General features: G+C 40.2%; 1 protein-coding gene across 7 annotated transcripts; it reads left to right on the forward strand.

The window, feature by feature from the left end:
• The first annotated feature begins 476 nt into the window (after window positions 1-476).
• Window positions 477-21,798, forward strand: mroh1 (maestro heat-like repeat family member 1). 7 transcript variants are annotated; one of them, XM_035629608.2, is made up of 45 exons: window positions 477-635; window positions 1,330-1,439; window positions 1,594-1,739; window positions 2,755-2,886; window positions 2,976-3,138; window positions 3,712-3,810; window positions 3,916-4,067; window positions 4,699-4,839; window positions 5,056-5,148; window positions 6,373-6,451; window positions 6,812-6,925; window positions 7,205-7,278; window positions 7,467-7,589; window positions 7,887-7,994; window positions 8,244-8,421; window positions 8,589-8,629; window positions 9,049-9,190; window positions 9,276-9,328; window positions 9,585-9,692; window positions 10,083-10,202; window positions 10,298-10,420; window positions 10,534-10,680; window positions 11,031-11,057; window positions 12,411-12,533; window positions 12,619-12,698; window positions 13,019-13,160; window positions 13,407-13,502; window positions 13,850-13,954; window positions 14,125-14,260; window positions 14,553-14,665; window positions 14,991-15,143; window positions 15,287-15,343; window positions 15,572-15,669; window positions 15,883-16,048; window positions 16,374-16,543; window positions 16,679-16,816; window positions 17,148-17,262; window positions 17,481-17,627; window positions 17,747-17,813; window positions 17,976-18,097; window positions 18,319-18,468; window positions 18,597-18,731; window positions 19,063-19,165; window positions 19,351-19,416; window positions 19,505-21,798. In XM_035629608.2, the coding sequence occupies exons 2-45, from the start codon at window positions 1,418-1,420 to the stop codon at window positions 19,579-19,581; spliced, it is 4,944 nt and encodes a 1,647-aa protein (XP_035485501.2). In that variant the 5' UTR covers window positions 477-635; window positions 1,330-1,417; the 3' UTR covers window positions 19,582-21,798. The 7 variants fall into 7 exon arrangements, with proteins under 7 accessions (XP_035485501.2, XP_035485505.2, XP_035485502.2 ...); XM_035629612.2 differs by having other exon boundaries at window positions 481-635; window positions 1,363-1,439; XM_035629609.2 differs by having other exon boundaries at window positions 483-635; window positions 1,336-1,439.
• Window positions 21,799-22,203: the final 405 nt, after the last annotated feature.

The raw sequence follows: 22,203 nt of genomic DNA on the forward strand, positions 1-22,203 counted from the left end.
ACCTTTCCTTGTGTTTTAACATAATAATAATAATAATAATAATAATAATAATAATAATAATTTTATTCATATAGCACCTTTCAGAAGCAGCAATTAAAATCAACATATTTAATACAATTAAACACAATAATAAGGTTTTCAGGTCACATATCTGTATAAAAAAATTAAAATGAAGATGTCAACATACAGACTGCAGCCTGGATACAACTGTGGGGCAACAGAGACGTGCAGATAAGACACACACACACACACACACACACACACACACACACACACACACACACACAAATGCAAGACACAAGACATTCATTTGATTATGGAGTTGAGTCCTGTATAATAATCCCCATAAAGAAGTCATTCAGAGACGGACAGTTGCAGTAGCAGTGGTCCTCCTCGGTCAGAGGTAGATCTATGTCTACAGCTCTATAGATCTGGCCCCGCCCCCTGCCTGATACGTTCCAGCTGACTACGAGCACATGACCAGGCGTGTTTACACCTGCAGTCAGTCTGGACCCACACACAGCATCAGCCCGGACTGAGCCTCTGACAGTGGGAGGGGGGGGGGACAAGTCCGCTGTCTAAGCCGAGATAAGAAGCAGCGTTGTCGCCTGGCGGGACGGTCACATCGGCGGTCGGTGAGTTAGCTTCTAGAATTAGCGGCGGCCGTTGTCTCTACCCCCCCCCCCCCCCCGGTTCACGTGTGGCGCGAGGTCGCTAGCGGCTCTTCCTTAGCAGCGGCTGCTAGCTTAGCATGCTAATGTCACTGTTAGCTCGCTGCAGCAGCAGCAGCACGCGAGCAGGTTAAAGGTAAATATTATAACATAAAGTGTTATCGTTAGCTAACGTGACGGGGGTGGGCGTGTTTGTCCTCGATGACGCGGTCTACCTCCCTCGACATTAAACATTACAGCAGACTGAGCTGCTTCATATCCGTCTGAGTAGATGGTTGTAAATAAAGTGGCGTCACCAGACGACATGATGGGTGAAATGATGGATTTTTATTTTTTTTAATTTTTCCTTGAAGGCGATGCTGTTGTTGCTGTAATGTTTGCTTCAGTGAAGCTGTCACAGAGGTCAGAGTCAGCTGTGATTCAACTGTCAGTCAGTTATTTGAATCATATTTATTTATGCAGTGTAACACAATTTGCTCCTGGCTCGAGAGAAAAAAATATGACTTATTATTATTATTATTATTATTATTTTTCAAGTTCAATGGTATATCCACCAAGTAGCCTTCTGTGTCTCAATACTGTGACGTATCAGATCAGTATTACAAGTGGCGGTCTGTGGATCACTATATTATTTGACACATCCTTCTTTGCTCTGGAGCTCCAGGCTGACCCCTGCTCACCTGTTCCCCAGGAGGAACGCTCCGTCGTCGGCCACAGGCTCCGGGGAGCCGGCCCCGCTGTCCACCATGGATGAGACAGATGTGGAACGTGAGCAGCTCTTCTCCTCTCTTCTCTGCCAATTTGCTTTCCTCTCTGCCTTTGACAAAGCACCGAAGACTAGGCCATGCATATGCATCTAGACATTGGCGTCAACTCAATTTTCTCTGTACCTTGTTAAGCTTTTTTGTTTTCCCCTTTACAGAAGTGACCCTGGCTCTACTAGATGCAGCCAATGACAAAGACTCTGCGGTCCAGGAGCAGGTCAGAAAGTCCATGTTAACGCTGGGGAAACAGCAGCCAGACCGAGTGTTAGCCATGTGTCAGGACTATCTCCTGAAACACCCAAAGGTAAAACGCCCCAGAATACCCCTCCAGTATGTAAACACACTGCCACAGATTGGCCACATGGAGCTGTTGCTGTTATCGGTAGTCCTACCGCACATTTACCAAGAAGAAAGCAAATAGCTCCTGTAGCCCTCGTCAGAAAGCCAGATAAGCATGACCGCGTGTGCGTTTTTAAACAAGCACAAAACATTCCACAGTTACCATTTTGATCAACTGCTGTGGCTGCAACATCTGATCATACCGTACACGATCACAGTGGAAGCTGCAGGGGAGAGTCCTCCATGCTTCTGATTCCTGACAAGGGGGAAAACATTGGGTTTTTTTTAACCTCCAACATTAAGTTAGTAAAACACAGAAAAGCTATATGATGGAAATGTCTGTGCCTTTTTATTTTGACTCCAGGAATCGCAGCTAACAATAGTCTCTCTGCTAATCTGTTGACCCCAGTCACACTTGAAAGGCATCTTAGAGACGCTAGCATTGTGTTTGTCAGCCTGTTACAGACGGTACCGGGGTGTAAGTCAAGACATTCCTACCGGAGGTCATGCACATGTACAAGATGACCTGCAATAGCCTATAGAAGGGATGTTTAAATGGAAAATAACCCCTTTTTTTGTTTCAATATTGCACATTTCCTCTTCAGAAATTTCACACAGAGCTCTGAATCAGCTGGTGTTTATATTTGTGATTCCGTTGCGTCTTATCCTGCTGTCACAGCTCTCGGTCATGTGATTAGCAGATGATGGCATCAATAAGCTGAGGAAATGTCTTGGGAAACATCAGTGACACATCAGTCACACATTACAGATGATGTTTAATCTTTTGTGGCATAATATATGTCTAAATGTAAGAAAAGCCAAATGCTAAAATTGAATAATTAAATATATTATTCTTTTTGATGGAGATGAAAATATGAAGTGCAGTTAATTAGTATTCCATTTTGTTTTATATTGTTTTGAATGTTACTCCTGTGCTCACTGTCCTCTCTTTTCCTCTTTGTCACCATCTCCTCTTCTAGCTGGTCGTGAGCCACAGAGTTGTGATTCTTCGGACTATCGAGCTTATTGCCAGCTGCAAGATAGAAGAGATCACTTCCCCCAGCATAAAAAGAATCATCGCTCTGGCCTCAGATGAGATGACACGATCAAAGGTAAAGTATATCATGTTAATTAAGTTTTTTCATGTTTTACATTTCTTTTGATTGTAGATGCTAAATGGTATCCCTTACTCTTTTCTCAGGAGGTCATCCCTGACTGGCAGCAGGCAGCCAGCAATATTTTGGTTGCTGTGGGTAACAAGCACATCAATGACATCATGGAGGAGATATTAAACAAGTTTCAGCCGGGGGTCCTGCCTCACTTCTTTGTGGTCCAAACATTAGCCAACCTCTCAGAGTCAAATGGTAAGAGAAAATTAGCATTTATATTTGCACATATATACTATACTATCTATACTCTTTTAATTGATGATTATTGGTTATTTAAAGCCTGAATTTCCGTGCTCAGGGTGTCAAAGGAGCACGTTTGTACTAATATAATATCGAATCTGGACAATATGAGCAGATACTAAATTATATGCCCAGCATAAAATGACTGTGATCCAGATCAGGAGATAAAACAAATCACCAAAAGGAACTTGTCCTTCTGTGAGCAGCTGACCTTTGCATTAGCCTTACCTGCTTGTCTGTTTCATAGTGTGAAACTTTAGGGGAAGTACAAACTAAAGCCAGTTTTAGTAGATGCACATTGTACTGTATTGACCATTACAGAGTTGCATTGAATTAATTTTGGTTTGTTCCAAAATAGGTTTAAAAATGATTTAAATTTCGAATGTGCCAGTATAGATTTCACTGAAAACTACAAAAGTTTTCGACCAAGCTTTTTCTTAACTTTAGTACAGTCTCCCTTAATTACAGAAGAAATTTGTAAGTAATAAAGTGCTGTAATATTGCTGTGCTCTTCTCCACGTTCTCTAGTTTATGGCATGGTACCCTTCCTGAATGCTATTCTTGGCACCATGCTTCCCATGCTGAGCATGGCCAAACAGGACAACATGAAGTGGGTCTTCTCTTCTGGTAAGAACTACCTGATGTACTTTTTTGTCAAGGTTTAATTAACCAGTTGTTTTTTGCTTTAACTAATTTCCTGTTTTCCTGTTTTGTTTTAATTCCCCCCCCCAGCCCTGTGTCATTTCAGCGACAGTATCTTGGAGTACCTGGCCAACCTGGACAAGGCTCCAGATCCCACAGTCAGGAAAGACACATTCTCCAGTGAAATCTATGCTGCTTTTGAAATCCTCTTCAATAATTGGTTACAAAGCAGGGAGTCTAAGGTGAGGTCCATAGAGTTTTTTCTGAATGTTTGGTGTTGATCAAGGAACTGCACAGCCCAAATGGTGACCGAATATATTTGGAAGAAAGTAGTGTAGTACGGAAGAAGGCTTAGACCATCTAAAGCTTGGCTTTTTGACTTTTGGATACAAAGATGAAGATGGCAGCTGGCTTTTTTTTTTTTAACTGCTTTGCTGAATCACAACAAAAGATGACATTGTTAATTTCCTCTGTTTAGATACTTTTAGACAAATCGGAACTTGGTAGTGTAGTAACCACACAAAACCTTGTTGGGTGTTTGAGTCTTTACCAAGTCTAGTTACCAATTTAATCATTATGCCTTTGTGCTGCATTACAGAAGGCAGGACACCTATTAGTGTTGAAACAATATTCACAACTTGGCTCAAAAAGCCACTGAATATACAAACAAAGAGCTTTGTGAAAAGAACATACTCTGGGACACAAATGAAAGATATTCTCACATTTTCTGTATTTTTTGCTTTTATTATTCTGTTGTCCATTCTGGCACCTGAAAGGAAAATATGGATCTGTGATGATTGGGGCCACCAAATCAACTGGCAGATGTTAAATAATGACTGAAGTTGTCCTAACTTTTTTGTGCGTGTGTTATAGTTGAGGCTAACAGTGGCCGAGGCAGTTGGCTCCATGTGCCATCTGATGGCCAGCGATAAACTGGAGGAGCAAATCCCCAAACTCATTCCTGCCGTCCTGTCGCTTTACAAGAAAAACAATGAGCACTACATTATTAGCAAGGTATGTTGTCTTTTGTAACATGGAAATTGATAATTGTATCTCCAGGTAACCATAACATTTACAGTAGTAGTTGTAAATGATTTACAGAATAAGCATCTCATAGTATGATGTGCCTCAGCAGTGCTTGTTGTTAAGAAAAAGATTTGCAAAATCACACAATTAAATTAGCATTTTCAGATGGTGAGTATTGTTTTGTTTTTTCTTATTATTTCACAGAGTCTGTGCCAAGTGCTTGATGCTTCTGTCAACATGGGTAGCAGGGTGCTGGAGACCCAACTCGACAGTCTATTCCTTGCACTGCATCAACAGGTATACTTGACTAAAATTGACCTTGGGTGAACCAGGTACAAGGAATCGTTGATGCGTGAAATGTGGAACTGAGTAGAGAGCATGCTTGTAGCTATTTCACTCCTCCTATATTAGCAGAGATAAACAGATGCAGTGCATCCAATCCATGTCTTAATGACCTGAAGCTCTATGGAATGTACATAAAACATTTTTTTTAATTGTCAGTAAACTGGTAGATAATAAAGATATTTCTTGGATTACCTCTTTTCGGCTTCATGATAACCCACAATTTATCTCCAAAAAGGGGGGAATGGCCCAAATAGAAAAACCTTATTTTTACATACTAGTTTGTTTTCAAATAAGAAATGCTGAACCACTGACATTTGGAATAAAGACGTGTTTTTTTTGTAACTGTAGTAATTCACACACACTCATAAACAATCCATAACATAAGCCAAGAAGTTCCATCAAGTTATCGGCGATTGTTTTAGCAGGAGAGATTTTTGCTGTTACTTTTGTGGCTTTGTTTTCAAGTCAGAACTTGTTGGGGGAAAAAAAGCACTGGGTGTGCCCAGTGACAGACCTTGAGCAAACCCACAAGCATAAAAGACTTTCAACACCACTACATAATCGCTGTTCCTGGATCTGTCTCGGTCTGACACCCGACAATAACTGGTTCCCCGCGGTCTGTGTAGCACTTTCTATCACATGACTGGCTTGCAGGGAGTTCATCCATATGAAAACTACAAATCTGTCAGTGTATAGCCAGATGTTTTCAAAACCTTGTGAGTCAATCAGCTGACATGTGGCCTGATGTCTTGACTGCTGCAACATTTTACCACAATGACTCTGCCACTGATGTGTGTGGGCGTGTATCATGCGGATGGCCTGGTGGTGGCGAGAGTATATTTTACTAGAAAGTTACAGCTACATTACATTTTCACAACTGATCCTATCATGATCTTGATCGTCATATACCTTAATGTCTTGACAATCAACTGAACGTGTGTGGCTTAAATTTACGTATGTTCATTTGTGTTGTTTGTGGAATTTAAAATGCTGACTTCTTAGTTATCGGTTCTTATTACTCACTTGGACTATTGCCCCCAACAGGAGACTGTGGTCAAACTTTAAACTTCTCCTGTGTGACCTGAATCTATAAAAAGTTGCCTCACCAGAACTTGTATTTTACAACACTTGACAGCTGGAGAAAACACTCTTAACCCTTTCTTTTGTCTACACCAGGTGTCTGCCCCCACGGATTACAATAACCCCCCGACTGTCAAGAACCACAACGAGGTCCTGCGCTGCTTCAGCCTGCTTGGTATTTAAAGCCCCACAGTCGGTGCTTCTATCTGTCTGCTGATCATTGACTGTCTGTGCTTATTTCTTAGACAGTGATGTGACGAGGTCTGTGGTGACCAAGTTAAATGTATGGTAGCAGCTGAATGTTGTCCAGCAGCATCAGGCTTCTCTATCTGCTTTAGTTCTATTGAGTCACAAGCGTGGTAATGAGATCATCCATTCATTTTAGTCACCACAAGATAATCATGTTAACTGTGACGTTTGGTCTACTTCTCTCTCCCTCTCTTGTCTTCTCTTCTCTTTCCTGTGCTTTGTCATTTTTTTTTGTATTTCTGTTACAACTCTAAAAACTAAAAAAAACAACTTCCTCTTCTTCTAGCTAACTCCTTCCCAGACCGACTGGTTATGTTTGTGCTTCAGAAGTTGGAGAACAGTAATGAGCGCAGCAGGATGGGCTCCCTGGCTGTGCTTCGCCACCTCATCAACTCCTCCAGTGAGGAAAGCAAGACACACACACACACACACACACACACAGACTGTCTCCCTAGATCTGCTTATCTCTTAATACACACACACACCAGTGTTGATTGATTTGGCATTAGAAGAACACTTAAAATGAATTAGTAATTCAGTGAACCCTGGGATGTGTCAGGGTATTATTTTATATTTGAGCACACTCAACGCAGATTTCATTAATTTGATTGACCTATATTTTGTTATCTGTGTACTGTATGTGTGGTTGTGTCTTAAAGTGTTCATGTTTGTGTCGCAGCTTCTACAATGGAGAGTAAGAAGCTGCTCATTCTCGCCAGCATCAGACAACCAATGGCTGACCACAGCAATAAGGTAAGACCTGTGTTCACACACACAGAGAACATCAGGATTTTTTTTTCGGTCTGTATGTAACTCTTGAATTAAGCTGAGATATATTGTTTTATTACGTAAATGTCAGGTTTTCCTGTAGAGGTTGTTAACTCAGAAACAACACGACTTTGTCATGGCTCAAGCTCTGATTCTGTTGCTGTGTTTCCCAGGTGAAGAAGCGTGTGGTCCAGGTGATCAGTGCGATGGCTCATCATGGTTATCTAGAGTTGGAGGGAGGAGAGTTGTTGGTTCGATTCATAGTACAACACTGTGCCCTACATGACACAAACCAGGTGACTTCTGTCTGTTTGATCCTCAACTTTTCCCAAGATGAAAATCTGATTTTTGTTGAAGTGGCCTAGTCATTGTACAGTATGTTATTGTTTGCAAAGAAAGTAATTTTTTTAATATTTTGTTTAAATAGCCAATAAAGCACAAAAGTAAAAGAAAACAATTACTGTATGCACTTATAAACATCTAAAAAAGTGTACCTGCATACAGCGCATATATATTTAATTGCTCATATGACTTCTGCATTGCAGAGGTAGAGCTGAAGATATGTAAAATAGAATATTTATGTGTTTCTCCAGCGAGGCGAGAGGCAGTCAGATCCAGAAGAGGTGACAAATGAGGCCCTGAGGGCGATGTGTGACAGCACCCTTCATCTCCTGACCACCACCGTTGGACGTCTAGCTGATGTACATACGCAATCTCCCCGTCTACCCATCTGTCCGATTTCGTCTATGTTGGCAAAATCAGTTAACTGCTGATGTTGTTGCAGATTTTAGTTTTGCTGCCATTCCATGTTCCTGTATGAAGCTTGAAATAAAAAAAAAAAGTTACACGGGTTAGATTTCTGTTACTTTATCGCAATTGTTGTTCATTGTACTTGGACAATGGATGAGCATTGCTGTGATACTAATCACATGTGTTTTTGTTGTTCGTAGGTGCTGTGGCCCAAGCTGCTGTACTATCTGACCCCTTCACAGTTCAGCAATGCCACCACTCCTCTGTGTAAGAGTCTGGTAGTGCTGGGCAACAAGAAGAAAAGCAACCAGGAGCCGAGCTTTAACATCAACTTTACACAGGAAGGTAGGAGGAGTATATTTACCGACGAGGTTACATGTCAGTAAAAAAATCATCTAATGTGTTACATATTAGTTCTACATTAGCCACAAAGAGGAAGTGGCGCCCATACAAAATGCAGTATTACAAATTCATTTTGACAAACAGAATAAGTCTGCTCTGTGTGATCTATTCCAAGATACATGTGTCTTATCTCTCCCCTCCAGTCAATCTGCCCTCTCGCCAAACACTAATGATCAGACTGCTGGTAAGTGAATCAAACTGTGACACCACAGTGATGTCTGATAACTTCTTATGTTTGTAAACTGATTTAGAATAATGGCTCATTAAACATCCAGTCCAGTCAGATGCTATAGTAATAGAGTGTTATTAATTGTAATGAATTAATTGCCCAGTAATCCATATCGGTTGTCAAGTCTCATTTTCCTTTTAAATTTTTCAGTTTTCAATCTCTGATAATGTCTTGTAAATTTATCATCGTAACATTTTCAGCATCAGTTGTTATTTTGCTGAAATAACAAGAAGTAAAATTATGTTTGTAAATAAAACAAGCTGAGTCAAAGTGAGATATGAAAATAAAAAGCTTGTACTAATCTATACCATGCCCTAATGGAAGTCTGTTTATCGACGTGTATGTTGTGTTCTGGCTCTTGTCGGTGGTTCTAGGTGAATGCAGCATTCCCGTTCAGCAGCAGAGGTCACGGAGCTCCGTCTCTCGCTCTCCTTCAAATCCTCAGCATCAACATTCACCACAATACAGAGCTTCTCTGGGACAATGAGATCCCTCCTCTGCTGAGTATACTCGAGGGTATGGAGCTGTGGACGCAATGTTTTCTGTAATTGCTTGCTCCTCAATAGTATAGTAAACTGAATCTGTGTGCTGTTGTTTTCAGAGTCAACAGCACAGAGCCTGGATAAGAAGTACTGGAATGAGAAGCTGCTGAAGGTGCTTTTCTATATGGGAATATTTTCTCATTCACATCATGATGTGTCAGTGTTTTGCATCTGAATATAAGCAACATGTGAAAATAGAAAGCTACACATTCTACTTTTACCCCCAAAATACAACTGACAACTCATAAACAGAATAATTGTCCATAATCAGTGGAAGTAGAATAACGATGCTTATAACCACAATTAGCTTTTTTTTTTTTTTTTGTCTCTTTCTATTTAAATCTTTCCTCATCTGAAATTGTCTCCAGTTCTTGTCCAAAACCCTGGCTACTATTGATGATGACAAGTGGGTGTGTCAGTTGGCAGCTGAGGCAACAAGGTATCTCTCCACGTACAACAACGCCCTAGAGGAGAAGGTATGTGTTTTCAACAGCTTCATTTCCCCCACGAATCAAGAACGGACTGGCTACTGATGTAGTGTAGTTACAAACATCTGTCTTGTGGTATTAAATAGATTCAATTTAGATCATGACCTCTCCCTGATCCAACCACCACAAGTTTCTCTCTTACTATACAAAAGGTGAAACACAGAGAGCTGTTGGTTTTACAATATCTTGGAACAATGTTTAAAAAGAGAATCATGATGAAGTTTGATTCACAGTATTGATTCCTATCAAAAGTCATTTTCTGACAACTTATCCTAAGCCCATCAAAGGGACTATAGATAGACTACCATAGCAAAGTATATATGACAGTATTATGTTCTATAACAGCCTTTAAAGTTGTCCTTTTACTGTCTCTTGTAGAGCTTCCTCTATCAGTGTATAGGAGTGACTCTCCAACAGTGTTTCAATAAGGAGGTGGTTAAGAAACAACTGCAGGAAGTTCTCCTCACAGCACGACACAGTGACGCCGTCGAGAGAGAGGTACCTTCGTGGTGTTGGAATAACCAGAAAACATAGTGTAAATTACTTTAAGGGCTGACGTCTAACATATTGTCTCTGTCTTCTCTCTCCATCAGGGAGTTGCAATTGGCATTGGTCTGTGTGCTAACAGCCACCTAGAGGGAACTCTGGCTAAGCTGGATGAGTTTGGCAAATCGGACGCCTTCAAGAAGTCACCAAGCATTTTCAACCTGCTCAAAGTACGAAGGGATCTTAAAGTTTGTTTGATTCTTTAGATTTGTTTGTCTTAACTTTAATGTTAAAAGAGTGGCACTCGTCTGCTTTCCTCTCTCCTTCCCTTCCTTTTCCACAGGAGCGTAATGACGTCGAGGTGGAGAAGGTGAAAAGCACATTAATCCTATGCTACGGTCAAGTGGCCCTGAATGCACCTCCAGAAAAGATACTCAACCGCATTGATCAAGACATCCTCCGCTGCATCAGCAAACACTTCAATACCAAGGTAACGTAAACTTGGCAGGGATAACCAAGGAGTCAAAAGTTATATCCTTTTAGTTTTTATATTTTAGGTTACTTTCTATATTGTGCGACTATTGTCAGTATATAGATTTACATGTTGCATTACAAACATTGTGATTTTTCCGACCATGTCAAACCCCCATCATCCATTTATGTCTAACACAAGAAGGATTCTCAATAAAAAATTTTTTTTACAGATTCTTGCAAGAAGTTTAATAATCCATGAAACATTTGTGATTGAGTCAGAAGCAAACTGGATGTGAAAACTTACTTTCAGATAACCGCTGTATTTGTATATGAGCTCATGACTCTTATCACCTCTATTTCATACAGGTTCTGGGGATAAAAGTAGAGACAAAGGTATCATCACAGGAATACTCAGGCTATCTATCTCAATCTTTTGACATTTGCTAATTAACTTCAGCTCTTTTCTCTCTTTATGCTAATTTGAAATTGCCAGTCTGTTCTGCACATTTGTGGTGATATCGGCACTAAAATCTTTACTGAATGTCTTTGAGTGAACAATTAAGACGATAAAACTATTTTTATTTAAGCTTCTCCTTGGCTGCATCAGTTACATTTCAGCACAAGATTTTAGATCATTATGGTGGAGAAGCACATGTTGATGGGCCAGTTTGAGAAATTAATTTTACTTCTCAAACATGTAAAGCATGTACAGTTAATACCAAGTAGACTGACTGCAATCATGGTTAAATGTGCTTAAGATCTTCTGTGCACAAATCAGCTAGGAACAGCTAGGAACAATATCAAGTAAAAAACACTGAAAACTACTAACGTTGCAAATTTACTTTAGTTGTGTCCATTGGACGATGTGAAAATACTCTTCCTCTGTGAAATGTAGCTTTGAAGTGATACACCTCCAGAGATATGTTGAGTATTAAACACTTGTCAGATGTAGGATTGAAAGCAATGATCAGCTTGAATTGAAAACTCTTGACCAATCAAATTGCTAGATTTCAGGTGGTTTATCACTATAACCTACTAATGTCAAAAACAGAAACATGGCTACTAGATTGTGTTAACAAATTTGCATTTTTGAAAGTGATCGAGCTTGTACATCTCACCCAAAAAAAAATCCTGAACCAAATCTCATATGGACAAGTTTCTGATTGTCTTTCTAACTTTATGACCTGATAATCTCCCGGTTCATGTGATTTGCACACTCGGATTCTCGTCATTCTTTCTTTCTGTTGGTTTGTTTCTTAAATTGCTTGCCAACAACTCCTCCTCGGTATGAGTGGACTGAGTGTCTCTCATGTCTCTGGGCCTCAAGCTCCTCTTGTCACCTCTTAGACTCGAGCCTGCCGATGGTTTTGGTGTTGAACCAATCTCCTCTAAACACACAACTCTGTTTCTAACTTCTCTCCATCCATAGGCATGGAGGATCAATCTGCAAAATCACAGTTGGATTGATTTGATTGACTGACTGAGTGGATTGATTGATTTTTGTATTTCTGGAATGATTCTTTACTGTTTTTGCTTTTGCTAAGCTAATAGTTGAGTTGCATCTGGTTGAGGAGCTGCACTGTGCCTTGTTTTTTTGCATTCCTGATAAATTGGAAAATGCAATTATCCAATTTTATTTATGTTTAGCCTACTTTTCCTCTTGACCCAAATCTTTTTATCTGTGTTGTTCCTTCCTTTGTGCATCTTTTATCTCTGTCTTTTTCCTTGTGTGTTGCTCTTTTTCAGGACCTGACTATGAAACTGAGTTTGATTCAGAGTGTTGGCCTCATAGCCAAAGCTATCAGTGAGTGTGTGAAGAAACAAGGCTACATCTTCTCTCGCAAACAGGAGCTCATTGGTGTTATGCTGGTCAGTATGAAGATATATTAAGGCAAGACTGATTTAGATTTACAGTAATTGCAACAGAATTTAAGTGTCACTCTCTACTGGTCAGGATTTTATCAAGGCAGAGCCAGCCGATTCTTTGCGGACTCCAGTACGCCATCTTGTGATGACCACGTGTGCCAACTTAATGTATCCTTTACACTTATGAAGCAACCCTTTGTGTAAACTGAAGGCTACAATTTACAGATTCATTGAATTATCGCAAACTTTTTCGCTCAGTGTTTACAAAAATTAACTATTTATGAACCCAGGCTTGCTATGTGTGATACTGACAGTTCTGTTTAGTAATGACATTGGCCTCTCCCTGGAATTAGTGGTAGTTTTTAATGAATAAAGTTTGCCTCACATTGTTAAAACTTAAATCCCAACCTTCAAATCATTCACTAAAAGTCTATCATATTCTTGCTCCCTATATTCCAGTGTTTTATCTTTGACCATTCGTCCGTCAGACCATTGGACCCTGTACTGAGTGAGAACGAGAGCTTTGACTTACTAAAGGTTTGTGTGAACAGTGTGTTTTCTCTGCCACCTGAGACACACACTCCTGAGAAAACTAAAGAAGAGGAGATACTGGACCCCAAGAAGAGAAAGGTGAAAGAAAGAAACACACACATACTGTACTGGTATTACCACACAAATATGCTGTACATTGTTTTGTGCAACCACAAATTTTTACACTTATTCAACCACTAACCATCATCATCAGATTAGCAGGATTTTTACACAAATAACACAAATATGGTATTGTTGAGTTGAGCAGGACATGACTCACATTCCTCCTTACTTAGACACTATTGTGTTTTCAGACTAACATGTAAATCTGGTAAATCTCGACAGGCATTACACAAAGACACATTGGCTGCACTGCAGGAGCTGCTGAAGAGTGTACTGGCCAAGGAGCCCACACCCGATGGCCTGCAGAATGTCTTCAAGGTGAGGGCTGGTGTTTCAGACGAACTGGCTCCTCTCCTTTTCAATTTAATGCCATTAGTATTTGTATTATTTTATTATTCGGTTGTTTACCATTCTACCATAATTTTATTTAGAAAAAATTTAAAAGGACATTGAGTAGTATTGCTTGTGAGTCAGCCAAGAACTTGATAAACCATCCATCTTTTCTGAAATGTTTTGTTTAATATGCTGTCTGAGAAAGAAAAAAACCTAGCAGCAACTAAATCTCATACTTTGCGCTCTCTTGACTTTATGTACTTCCGTACATCAATAAGGAATTCTTGTCTGAGTGTTGTCTGACACATGTTGTGTATTATTGTCCTGTGCAGCACATTGAATCATGGCTGACCTCTGGACATGACCACGAGAGAGAGAGAGCCGTCACAGCTACTGCTCATTTACTGGCTTACTACCTGGATAACCTGACTGTCAAGGTGCACACACACACACACACACACATACACACACACACGCAGGATTTGCCAGTGGATAATGATCCAAAGTAGCTTGTTGTCATATGTATTTTTTACGAGCCAGAACAGTCCTTCACTTGATGTAAACACTGACATTTTGTGCCTTTCCTTTCTTCTTTTTCTTTGTCCAGAACATGGTTTCCTTCCACAACCTTGGAGCTCTGCTGGGTCGACTGTCTCCGCGCTGCTCTGACCCTCAGCCTGCTGTGCGCACTGCTGCTATTAACTCTATATACACACTGCTTTATATACAGCTGCGATATGAAGGTACTTCATTGTGTTAGTGACTTGATGATTTAGGCCTAATCAAGTAAAGTAATTTCACTAATGAAATACATTTTTCACTCAAGACTTAAAATCTACTAATATTAAACTTGAACTATGATTTATGAAAGGGCCATTGTGCATCAAAATTCTAATCATATAAAAGATCTTTTCATCAAGCCTTTATATTCGAGCCCTAACCTAAACTCAGAGATACAATGTATATTTTTAGTAAGGCTTGCTGTTTTAACTTGATTTTATTTTTGATGGATGTCCCTTGTTTGTTATTGTGAAGGTTTCTCACTGGATTATAAGGATGAAGCTGTGGACAGTCTGTTGCCCCTAAGAGACCGACTAGAAAACCCTGATCACTCAGTTCTCTATAAGACCTGCTCCGACCTCACCAAGGTACAACGTGCACCTGCTCAATCTGAACTTTTTAATTTTACTATTGTTAAATCCTTAACAATCCTTATTGTGCCATGAAGCCGTTCACCCAGCAACGACAAACCTTTTCCATAGTTTTCTGTTGTTGTGCCTCTGTATGATAATAATATTTGTGTCATATTTGGCAAAGTAACAGCCTCTTTCCCTGTGTGTGTGTGTGTGTGTGTGTGTGTGTGTGTGTGTGTGTGTGTGTGTGTGTGTGTGTGTGTGTGTGTGTGTGTGTGTGTGTGTGTGTGTGTGTGTGTGTGTGTGTGTGTGTGTGTGTGTGTGTGTGTGTGTGTGTCAGGTGATGAGTAAACGTCTGCCTCAGCAGCAGATGACGACGTTGGTGTTCATGTTGTTTGAAGGGTTGGCCGACAGTCAGACAAACTGCTGCAGAGCTTCGTCTGTCATCCTGAACACGCTGCTGAAGAGCAGAGGAGGCGGACTGCAAGAGCTGGTAACACACACACACACACACAATCAAACACACACACACACACACACACACACACACACACCCACACACACTAAAATTTAGTAAGCACGCCTGTACTGGTTTACCACACACAGATGTTGTTTTGTTTCTGTGTCTTATGTCAGGTACCAGAGATGCTGGAGGTGCTACATGTGCGTCTGCAGAGCATCACAGAGGAGCAGGTCGGAGCAGTTTCTAAGCATTAGTATTAATATATATATTCAATATATAATTATTATTCTGGCACCTTGTTACATACAATCCGTTCTGATGGCCTATGAACATGATAGGGAGTCTTGGACTCTTGGGGCTTATTTTACAATAATTATCAGCTTGTATGTGGTTTATTTTTTTTACCACTGGAAGAACTAATGAATTAAGAATGAATTAATTTTTGTCCTTGTGTTCAGGTGAGAGTGGCAGTGGGACAGACGGTACTAATCCTGGCTTCTCAGCATCTACAGACGGTTTTCAACACACTAGTTAACCAACCTCTTCCATATGACAGGTATATTATGTCTTTATATATATCTATTCACAAAACATCTAAACACATAGAATTATACAAATTAAAAAAGTAAATCCGATCACCTAATTGTAATTTGTGAGATCCCGTTTTTTAGAGGACAAATAATTTCCAAAATCTAACATCAGCCACGAGTTTCTAAGAAAATTGTTTTTATCAATATTTGTATATTTACGTTTTTGTCTTTCTGTCCAGCTGGACCAGTGAGATGTGGATGGCCTTGGGAGCAGATCCCATCGTAGCCAATCAGATCATAGAGATGGTGATGGAGAAGCTCGTCATCATGGCTCCCTACGTAGACAAGAAGGAGTACGTGATGAGAGGAGGGACAACAAAGGTGGCCACAAATCAGCCGCTGGCTGTAAGTCACAGACTCTCACCGACTACACTGATGTTCAGACAGAATAGAGACAGACATCCCCTCTGATAGAAATGAATATGTAAACCATAAAAAAAAGCAAATGTAAAGTCACAGGTGACCATAAAGGTAGACATCTGGCATAATGTGTTAAGTTTCCTTCTAAAAACAAAAGTTGGCTACAGCCACCTTTTAAATGATGCACAGAACTCTTCAGCTGGTTCCTGCACTGGGCAGCAGCTGCTATATACCGGACACAAAAGGCAGAAGAGGATAATGCTCCCGTTGACATGTGCATGTGCGTCTGTGTGCTTTTTTTGGTTTTCAGATGACGTGCGGTCTCAAAGAGCTGTTGTTAAACGGCCAGACTCAGGAGCCGGCAGTCGCTCTGTTTCCTCAGCTCTTCTCCTGCCTAACTGTCAGAATAGGAGCAAGTGTTGGAGTGTCTGCGCCAAAGGACCACAACAATAAATACATTGCCTCCATCCACGTAGCAGGGTGGGGCATCTTTGTCTTTTTATATCTAATAAAATACAGATGAGGTTCTTGCACACATAACTTTTGTAAATGTCTAATCTTGGGTGTCGGGGTAATTGATTGGTCTGATCTTCTTCTTTTTTGGCGGGGTTCCAGGGTCGCAGCTGATGCCCTGAGAATCTTGTTAGCACGTGGCCAGTTAGATGAGGTAATGAAAAGACTGGATGAGGATAACGCCTGGGACGCAATAAGGGAACCGAATACACACGTTACTGGTGTTACACTGCTAGCAAGGTAGAAGAGCCACACTCACATTCCAAATTTTTTTTGTTGAAATTTCACACAATTAAAGATAAAATGCTCGTCATTACTGAAGTAAATAAGTGACTTAAGATCAGGGTTAGTTAAAGGTAATGAGAAACTAGATGTATGATGCTCAGTATATTTATAATTGGACCAACAATGTCTAATTCCCCTTAACAAAATAAATAAATACCCAAACACTGTCCATATGTTTTGAGCTTTTAGATATAATTCCTCTCCTGTTATGTTAGAAATATTTATACCACTTAATGTATACTGTACGGTGAGTGTGCAAATCTGAGTGTGTTCGTCTTTTCTATAGGGCGATGGCTAAACATGCTGGTCCCAGGTTGCCTGCCATTGTGGAGTGTCTGTGTCCGTCCCTCAACAACATCTATGAATGCCAGAGAATCACCGTCACTGCTTTCTTCTCTGAGGTGATAAACCATGTTTAATATATCATTGTTCTGTGTGAGGAGAACAATATGATTCAAATGAACAATACATCCCTCCACCTGTTACAACAACATCTACATTACTAATGACTTTGTTGTGTGTCCACTTTTATTGTGTCTGGAAAAAAAGCCAACACACGAACAGAAATATGAAATAACGTGATGTCTTTTTCTCTTTCTCTGTCACATTCCGATTCCAGCTGTTGAACCATCACGTGGTGACGGAGCTGATGTTGATAGACGTCTTAATGAACAACATGATGGAGAGAATATCAGATCCCAATTGCACCGTCCGCATGTTAGCCGTGCGAGGGCTGGGCAACATAGCTCAGGGATCACCTGAAAAAGTACAACAAACACACATACACGGAAGTGCACATTCTTTTGTGTGTTAATAAATACACATCTGACTGCAGCTGTTGGGTCACACACTGAGTTCTTCCTCTTGCCTCCCTCCCCCCACCAGGTGAATAAATATGCCAAGGAGCTGCTTGCAGCCATGAGTTCAGGCATGGAAGAGAAAGATGATCCAGGTAAGTTGGCAGCAAATTCCTTTCCTCCCACAGTGAGCTGGTTTGAGTCGGGTTTCTCTTGAATTCACGACATTCATCACGTTAATTATCATTGGTCTGGATTGGATTTCATCAATAGAAATGCGTCTTTCTTTTATTTCCTGTCCTTTGCTCCTCCTGCAGGTAAGCTAATTACTCTTGAGGCCATGTCAGGCCTGTCCAAAGTTCTCCTCTACCTGGACAAGAAGAACGTCCACTTAATGGTGGTTTATATCTTCATGAAGATTAAACCGTTCTTGGAAAGTGTAAGTTTATTTTTTCTTTCTCTTACAGGTTACAGGATACCGTTTATTACAGCAATTCTCAGAATAATCATAGATATTAGATTTCATTTTACAGTGCTGTAGTTGTTTAGACTAAAAATACAACAATACAGATTTTAGTGTCTGAGTGTTTTCAACCTTTAAAGGAGATGAACCTGATTTTCTTGAACATCACTGACTGAGCATCCCTTGTTCTCATCTAGGAGAATGACGAGATCCGGTGTGCTTCCATCTACCTGATGGGGAACCTGTCCAAGTTTGGCTCAGGAGAGCAAGTGTTTAAAGACCAGATCCACAATGTTCTGGTCAGCCTGCTTTTACACCTGGTTGACCCCAACCCACATGTCGTCAAGGTGTAGGAACTTTGCATTCGCACACAATAAAAGCACAATATCACCAGAAATATTTTTCACAGTTTGAAGATTTACTACTTCATTGTTTCTTACAAATATGGATTTTTTTTTTTCGGGGGTGTGTTCAGGCGTGCAAGTTTGCGATGCGTGTGTGTGCCCCTGTGGTGGGATCAGAACAGATCACCACCATGTTTCAGAACCACCTCCATGATGACAAGAGCCTGCACTATGGAGAGTTCATTAATGACCTCACCAAGTACCTGGTGAGACCCCCCCCCCCCACACACACACACACACACACACACACACACACACACACACACACACACACACACACACACACAGCCAGCCATAAACACAAGCATCCCCTCATGGCTGAGTGTGTGCACCTTCTTATAAAAATCAGAACTGCAGCTGGTGTTCGTGTGTGAGTTGTAGGTCACCCACTGTGTAGACATGGCGCAATACAAAGTTGATTTTAGTATCGTTTGCACCAATTGTCAGCAAACTCAGATCAGATGTTGATCTCGTCAGCTACTGAAGGGAAGATCCTTGTGCTTGTTTGATGTTCATTGCACGTGTTGTGGTTTGTAGATCCAGGACTTTCCAGGCATGCTGAACTTCTACCACATATCAGTCATCCAGTTCTTCAAGAGCAACTGGCCTGAGGTCAGAGCAGGAGCTGCCATGTTCATAGGTATGACGGCAACACCAACTTATATTTAACATCATGTTCTACAGATTTAGTCAGAACATTTTAAATGTGAAAAATAACTTAACAGCTGCGTCATTTTGGACACAACCATGAACCAGAACCTACGGCAACACACAGGTCAACCTTAACTACAGTACAGAAATAAATGTGTGTGTGTGCGTTATCAGGGTTTCTGCTGGGGAATCTTCCAGAGGATCTTCTCTCCCACCTCAACATGGGAACCATCTCTAAAGGTGATGCAGTTTCTTCATTTTTCTCACATCTGATTGTTACTCTCCTCTGGTTTTTAGATGTCCTGATCTGTCATGTGTTCATTCACAGGTTTAGTAATGTTGCTCCAAGATCCAGATCCAGTGGTGAGGGTGAAGGCTGCTGAGGCCATGGGACACTTCCACTGAGAGATACACACTCACACACACACAGACCTACATATATACAAGTACAAATTACTTTTAGTGGGGTGTAAGGTCACCACTTCATAAAATACATGATTTGGCACTGTGTTTACAAAAACATGCAGATCCCACCATTTACGCAACTGTAACATTCATTCAAACCAAAACAGGAAAATATTTTGGGCCAGAGGCCAAACAGTCACACTCCTCAGTGTTGCAAAACCCTACCAATGAACACGCATATTATATCATACACACACATGCACTTATATTGAGCCATTAGCAGCTTTGATTAGCTTCTTTTGGCACTTGTTAACGGTACTTAACTATATACTATACACTAGTGACCAAAGATTGTGCTGCTCTTCACACATTGACGTCGTCCGTTCAGTCAGTGTGACAGTACCATAGATACACTCTGTCCCTCTCATCAAATAGAAATTATATAGTACTTCAAGGTTTATCTAATGCAAAAGGTTAAAAAAAAAAGTTGTACTTTACTGATACATTGTTTTAGAATACGTATAGTTTCTTCAGATATTATGTGCAAGTGATGAAGAGAAATGCATGTTTTAAGGAACACAACATAAATATTTCACATGACTGCCTGTGTGTGTGCGTGTGTGTCCGCGTGTGCGCACGCGTTTGAAAGACCCTCCGTCTTATCAATCTGATGTCCTTCAGTTTGCTCTGATTTGTCTTCCATTAAAAACCAATTATATAATAAAATATACATTTTAGATTAGTTTAGGATGAGTAAAACAAAAAAATACATATAATTAAAAAAATGAAATGCTAAATGCACAAAAAACGACAGCAGAAATATTCTCTGTGATTCATAGATGTTGGTGGAGGTTTGTAATTAAAAGAAAGCAGGGTGGATACGTGGTCATCGACTGAGAGTCACTGTTCCTCCTTCTATGGGAGCCTCAGCTGACGTGGTAACTGTGAGGCTCAGAACCGGATGAATGAAAGAATGTCGTCATTGATTAAACACAAAGCTCCGCTCCATTTTCTAAGCCACAGATTAACTGTTTTGCAAATCACTGCCACCACCACAACTGATCATCTCTGCGGTCCGCTCCACCCAGACCACAGTCTGTTTCATCTGAATCATCAGTTTACGAATTAGTCATTTTAACGAAGCAACGTCTTTGTTCTTATTCTCTTTTCACGTTTACATCCACTCATGAACCAGCCAGTTAAGACGTACCAGTGTTACTAGGCAGAACAGACCTGCGGAGCCACGCTGACAACAGTTTATGCCAAATGTCTGTTGATATCATATATTATAATAGCACTATGCAGGTGTTCTAAATGATTTTCTCTTTAATTTTCAATGCACTTGATTGAATTGAGCGGTTGAGCTTGTACAATTTTAACGTCATGTAAATATGTGAGTGTTGTATTATGTAGGATGTCTGTACATGGTTGTCTCTTACGGTATATGGAGAGAGGGACGCAGACTGATCCATTATGGAGTTATTCGGTGAAATATCCAATAGAGAATCAGGTGAAGCCAATACGTTTCTGTATTCCTAACACTTTTGTCTTAAAGTATGATCGTGTGTTTGTCCAGCTTCAAAGTTTCTGTTTGCACTTTTAAGCTCTGTCACGTGCAGTAGTCCCTGACGGGCGAACCTCAGCAAAACTCCCTCACAAAGTCACGTCTCTTCGGGAGAACATTGACCTTTTTTTCTTTTGCCCTCGGATAACTGACAAGAAAAAGCTGATTTTAGCCGTCGATCTTTGGTTTCATGTAAATGTGACAGGAAGACAGATGTTTTACGTAATGTGATGATGAAAACAAAAGCTGGTAAAAATCTGTTTTTCTTTGCTCTGATGTTGTACAAACAGGGACCCGTGGATTCTAGCACTTTCTAACACTATGGCTTATTGGTTTCAGGTGAACGGCGATTAGGAATTAGCAGCGTTCTCAGTTTTAAACTCTGTTACATTATACCACTTTATAGAGCTGATATGATTTTTTTATGTCTTTTCTTTTTTTTTTTTTACATGTTTAATGTTGGTAATATAATTTGTCAGTATGTCTGGCACATGGAGGTACGGCTACTTTAAATGGCTCATTTCTGAGTTTCTTAAAGTGAGAATGTGTGCAGGTCACTTTTCATTTGTTACACGACTAGAAGAGAGTTGATGATGAAGATGAAGAGGACAATGTATTTGAAATGAAGAAATAAACAGATTCATCAAAACATACCTGTTGATTTTTAAAATGATTTTGTTTGTTTGTTGTTAATACAGGGCAATCAGATTGTACTCAATTAAATATGCTTGACTTCTATAGCTGTACATTGTGACATAGTCCTTTGTTTCTTTGCACACTATTTTTTTATTTCGTTTAATTGCACGTGTGTGTGATTTTCTCCACATGGGTGCAGTAAAGAGGCAGGTATACTGATAGTGCAATGAAGACGCTATGGGATATAATTTCGGGATTGGTAAACATTTCAATGTTATCAGTAGAAACAAAGAAGTGATTTCATTTATTGGTCTTAGCTAACCAACAAAGACTAGAGTAAACTTTCCTTTCTGCTCTGTATTATATTCTTGATTTGTCTGACGTGTTCACTACCCAGCATCAAAGTGTTGCATCATATTTAG

The sequence above is a fragment of the Scophthalmus maximus genome, chromosome 1, assembly GCF_022379125.1.
Source record: "Scophthalmus maximus strain ysfricsl-2021 chromosome 1, ASM2237912v1, whole genome shotgun sequence".
Classification (NCBI taxonomy): Eukaryota; Metazoa; Chordata; class Actinopteri; order Pleuronectiformes; family Scophthalmidae; genus Scophthalmus; species Scophthalmus maximus.

Coding starts and splice junctions, on each gene's coding strand:
- mroh1 (XM_035629604.2), top strand. CDS start 1,045: ATGTTTGCTTCAGTGAAGCTGTCACAGAG. Junction 6,452..6,811: donor GCGCTGCTTCAGCCTGCTTG/GTATTTAAAGCC, acceptor CTCTTCTTCTAG/CTAACTCCTTCCCAGACCGA. Junction 13,955..14,124: donor TGGATAACCTGACTGTCAAG/GTGCACACACAC, acceptor TTCTTTGTCCAG/AACATGGTTTCCTTCCACAA.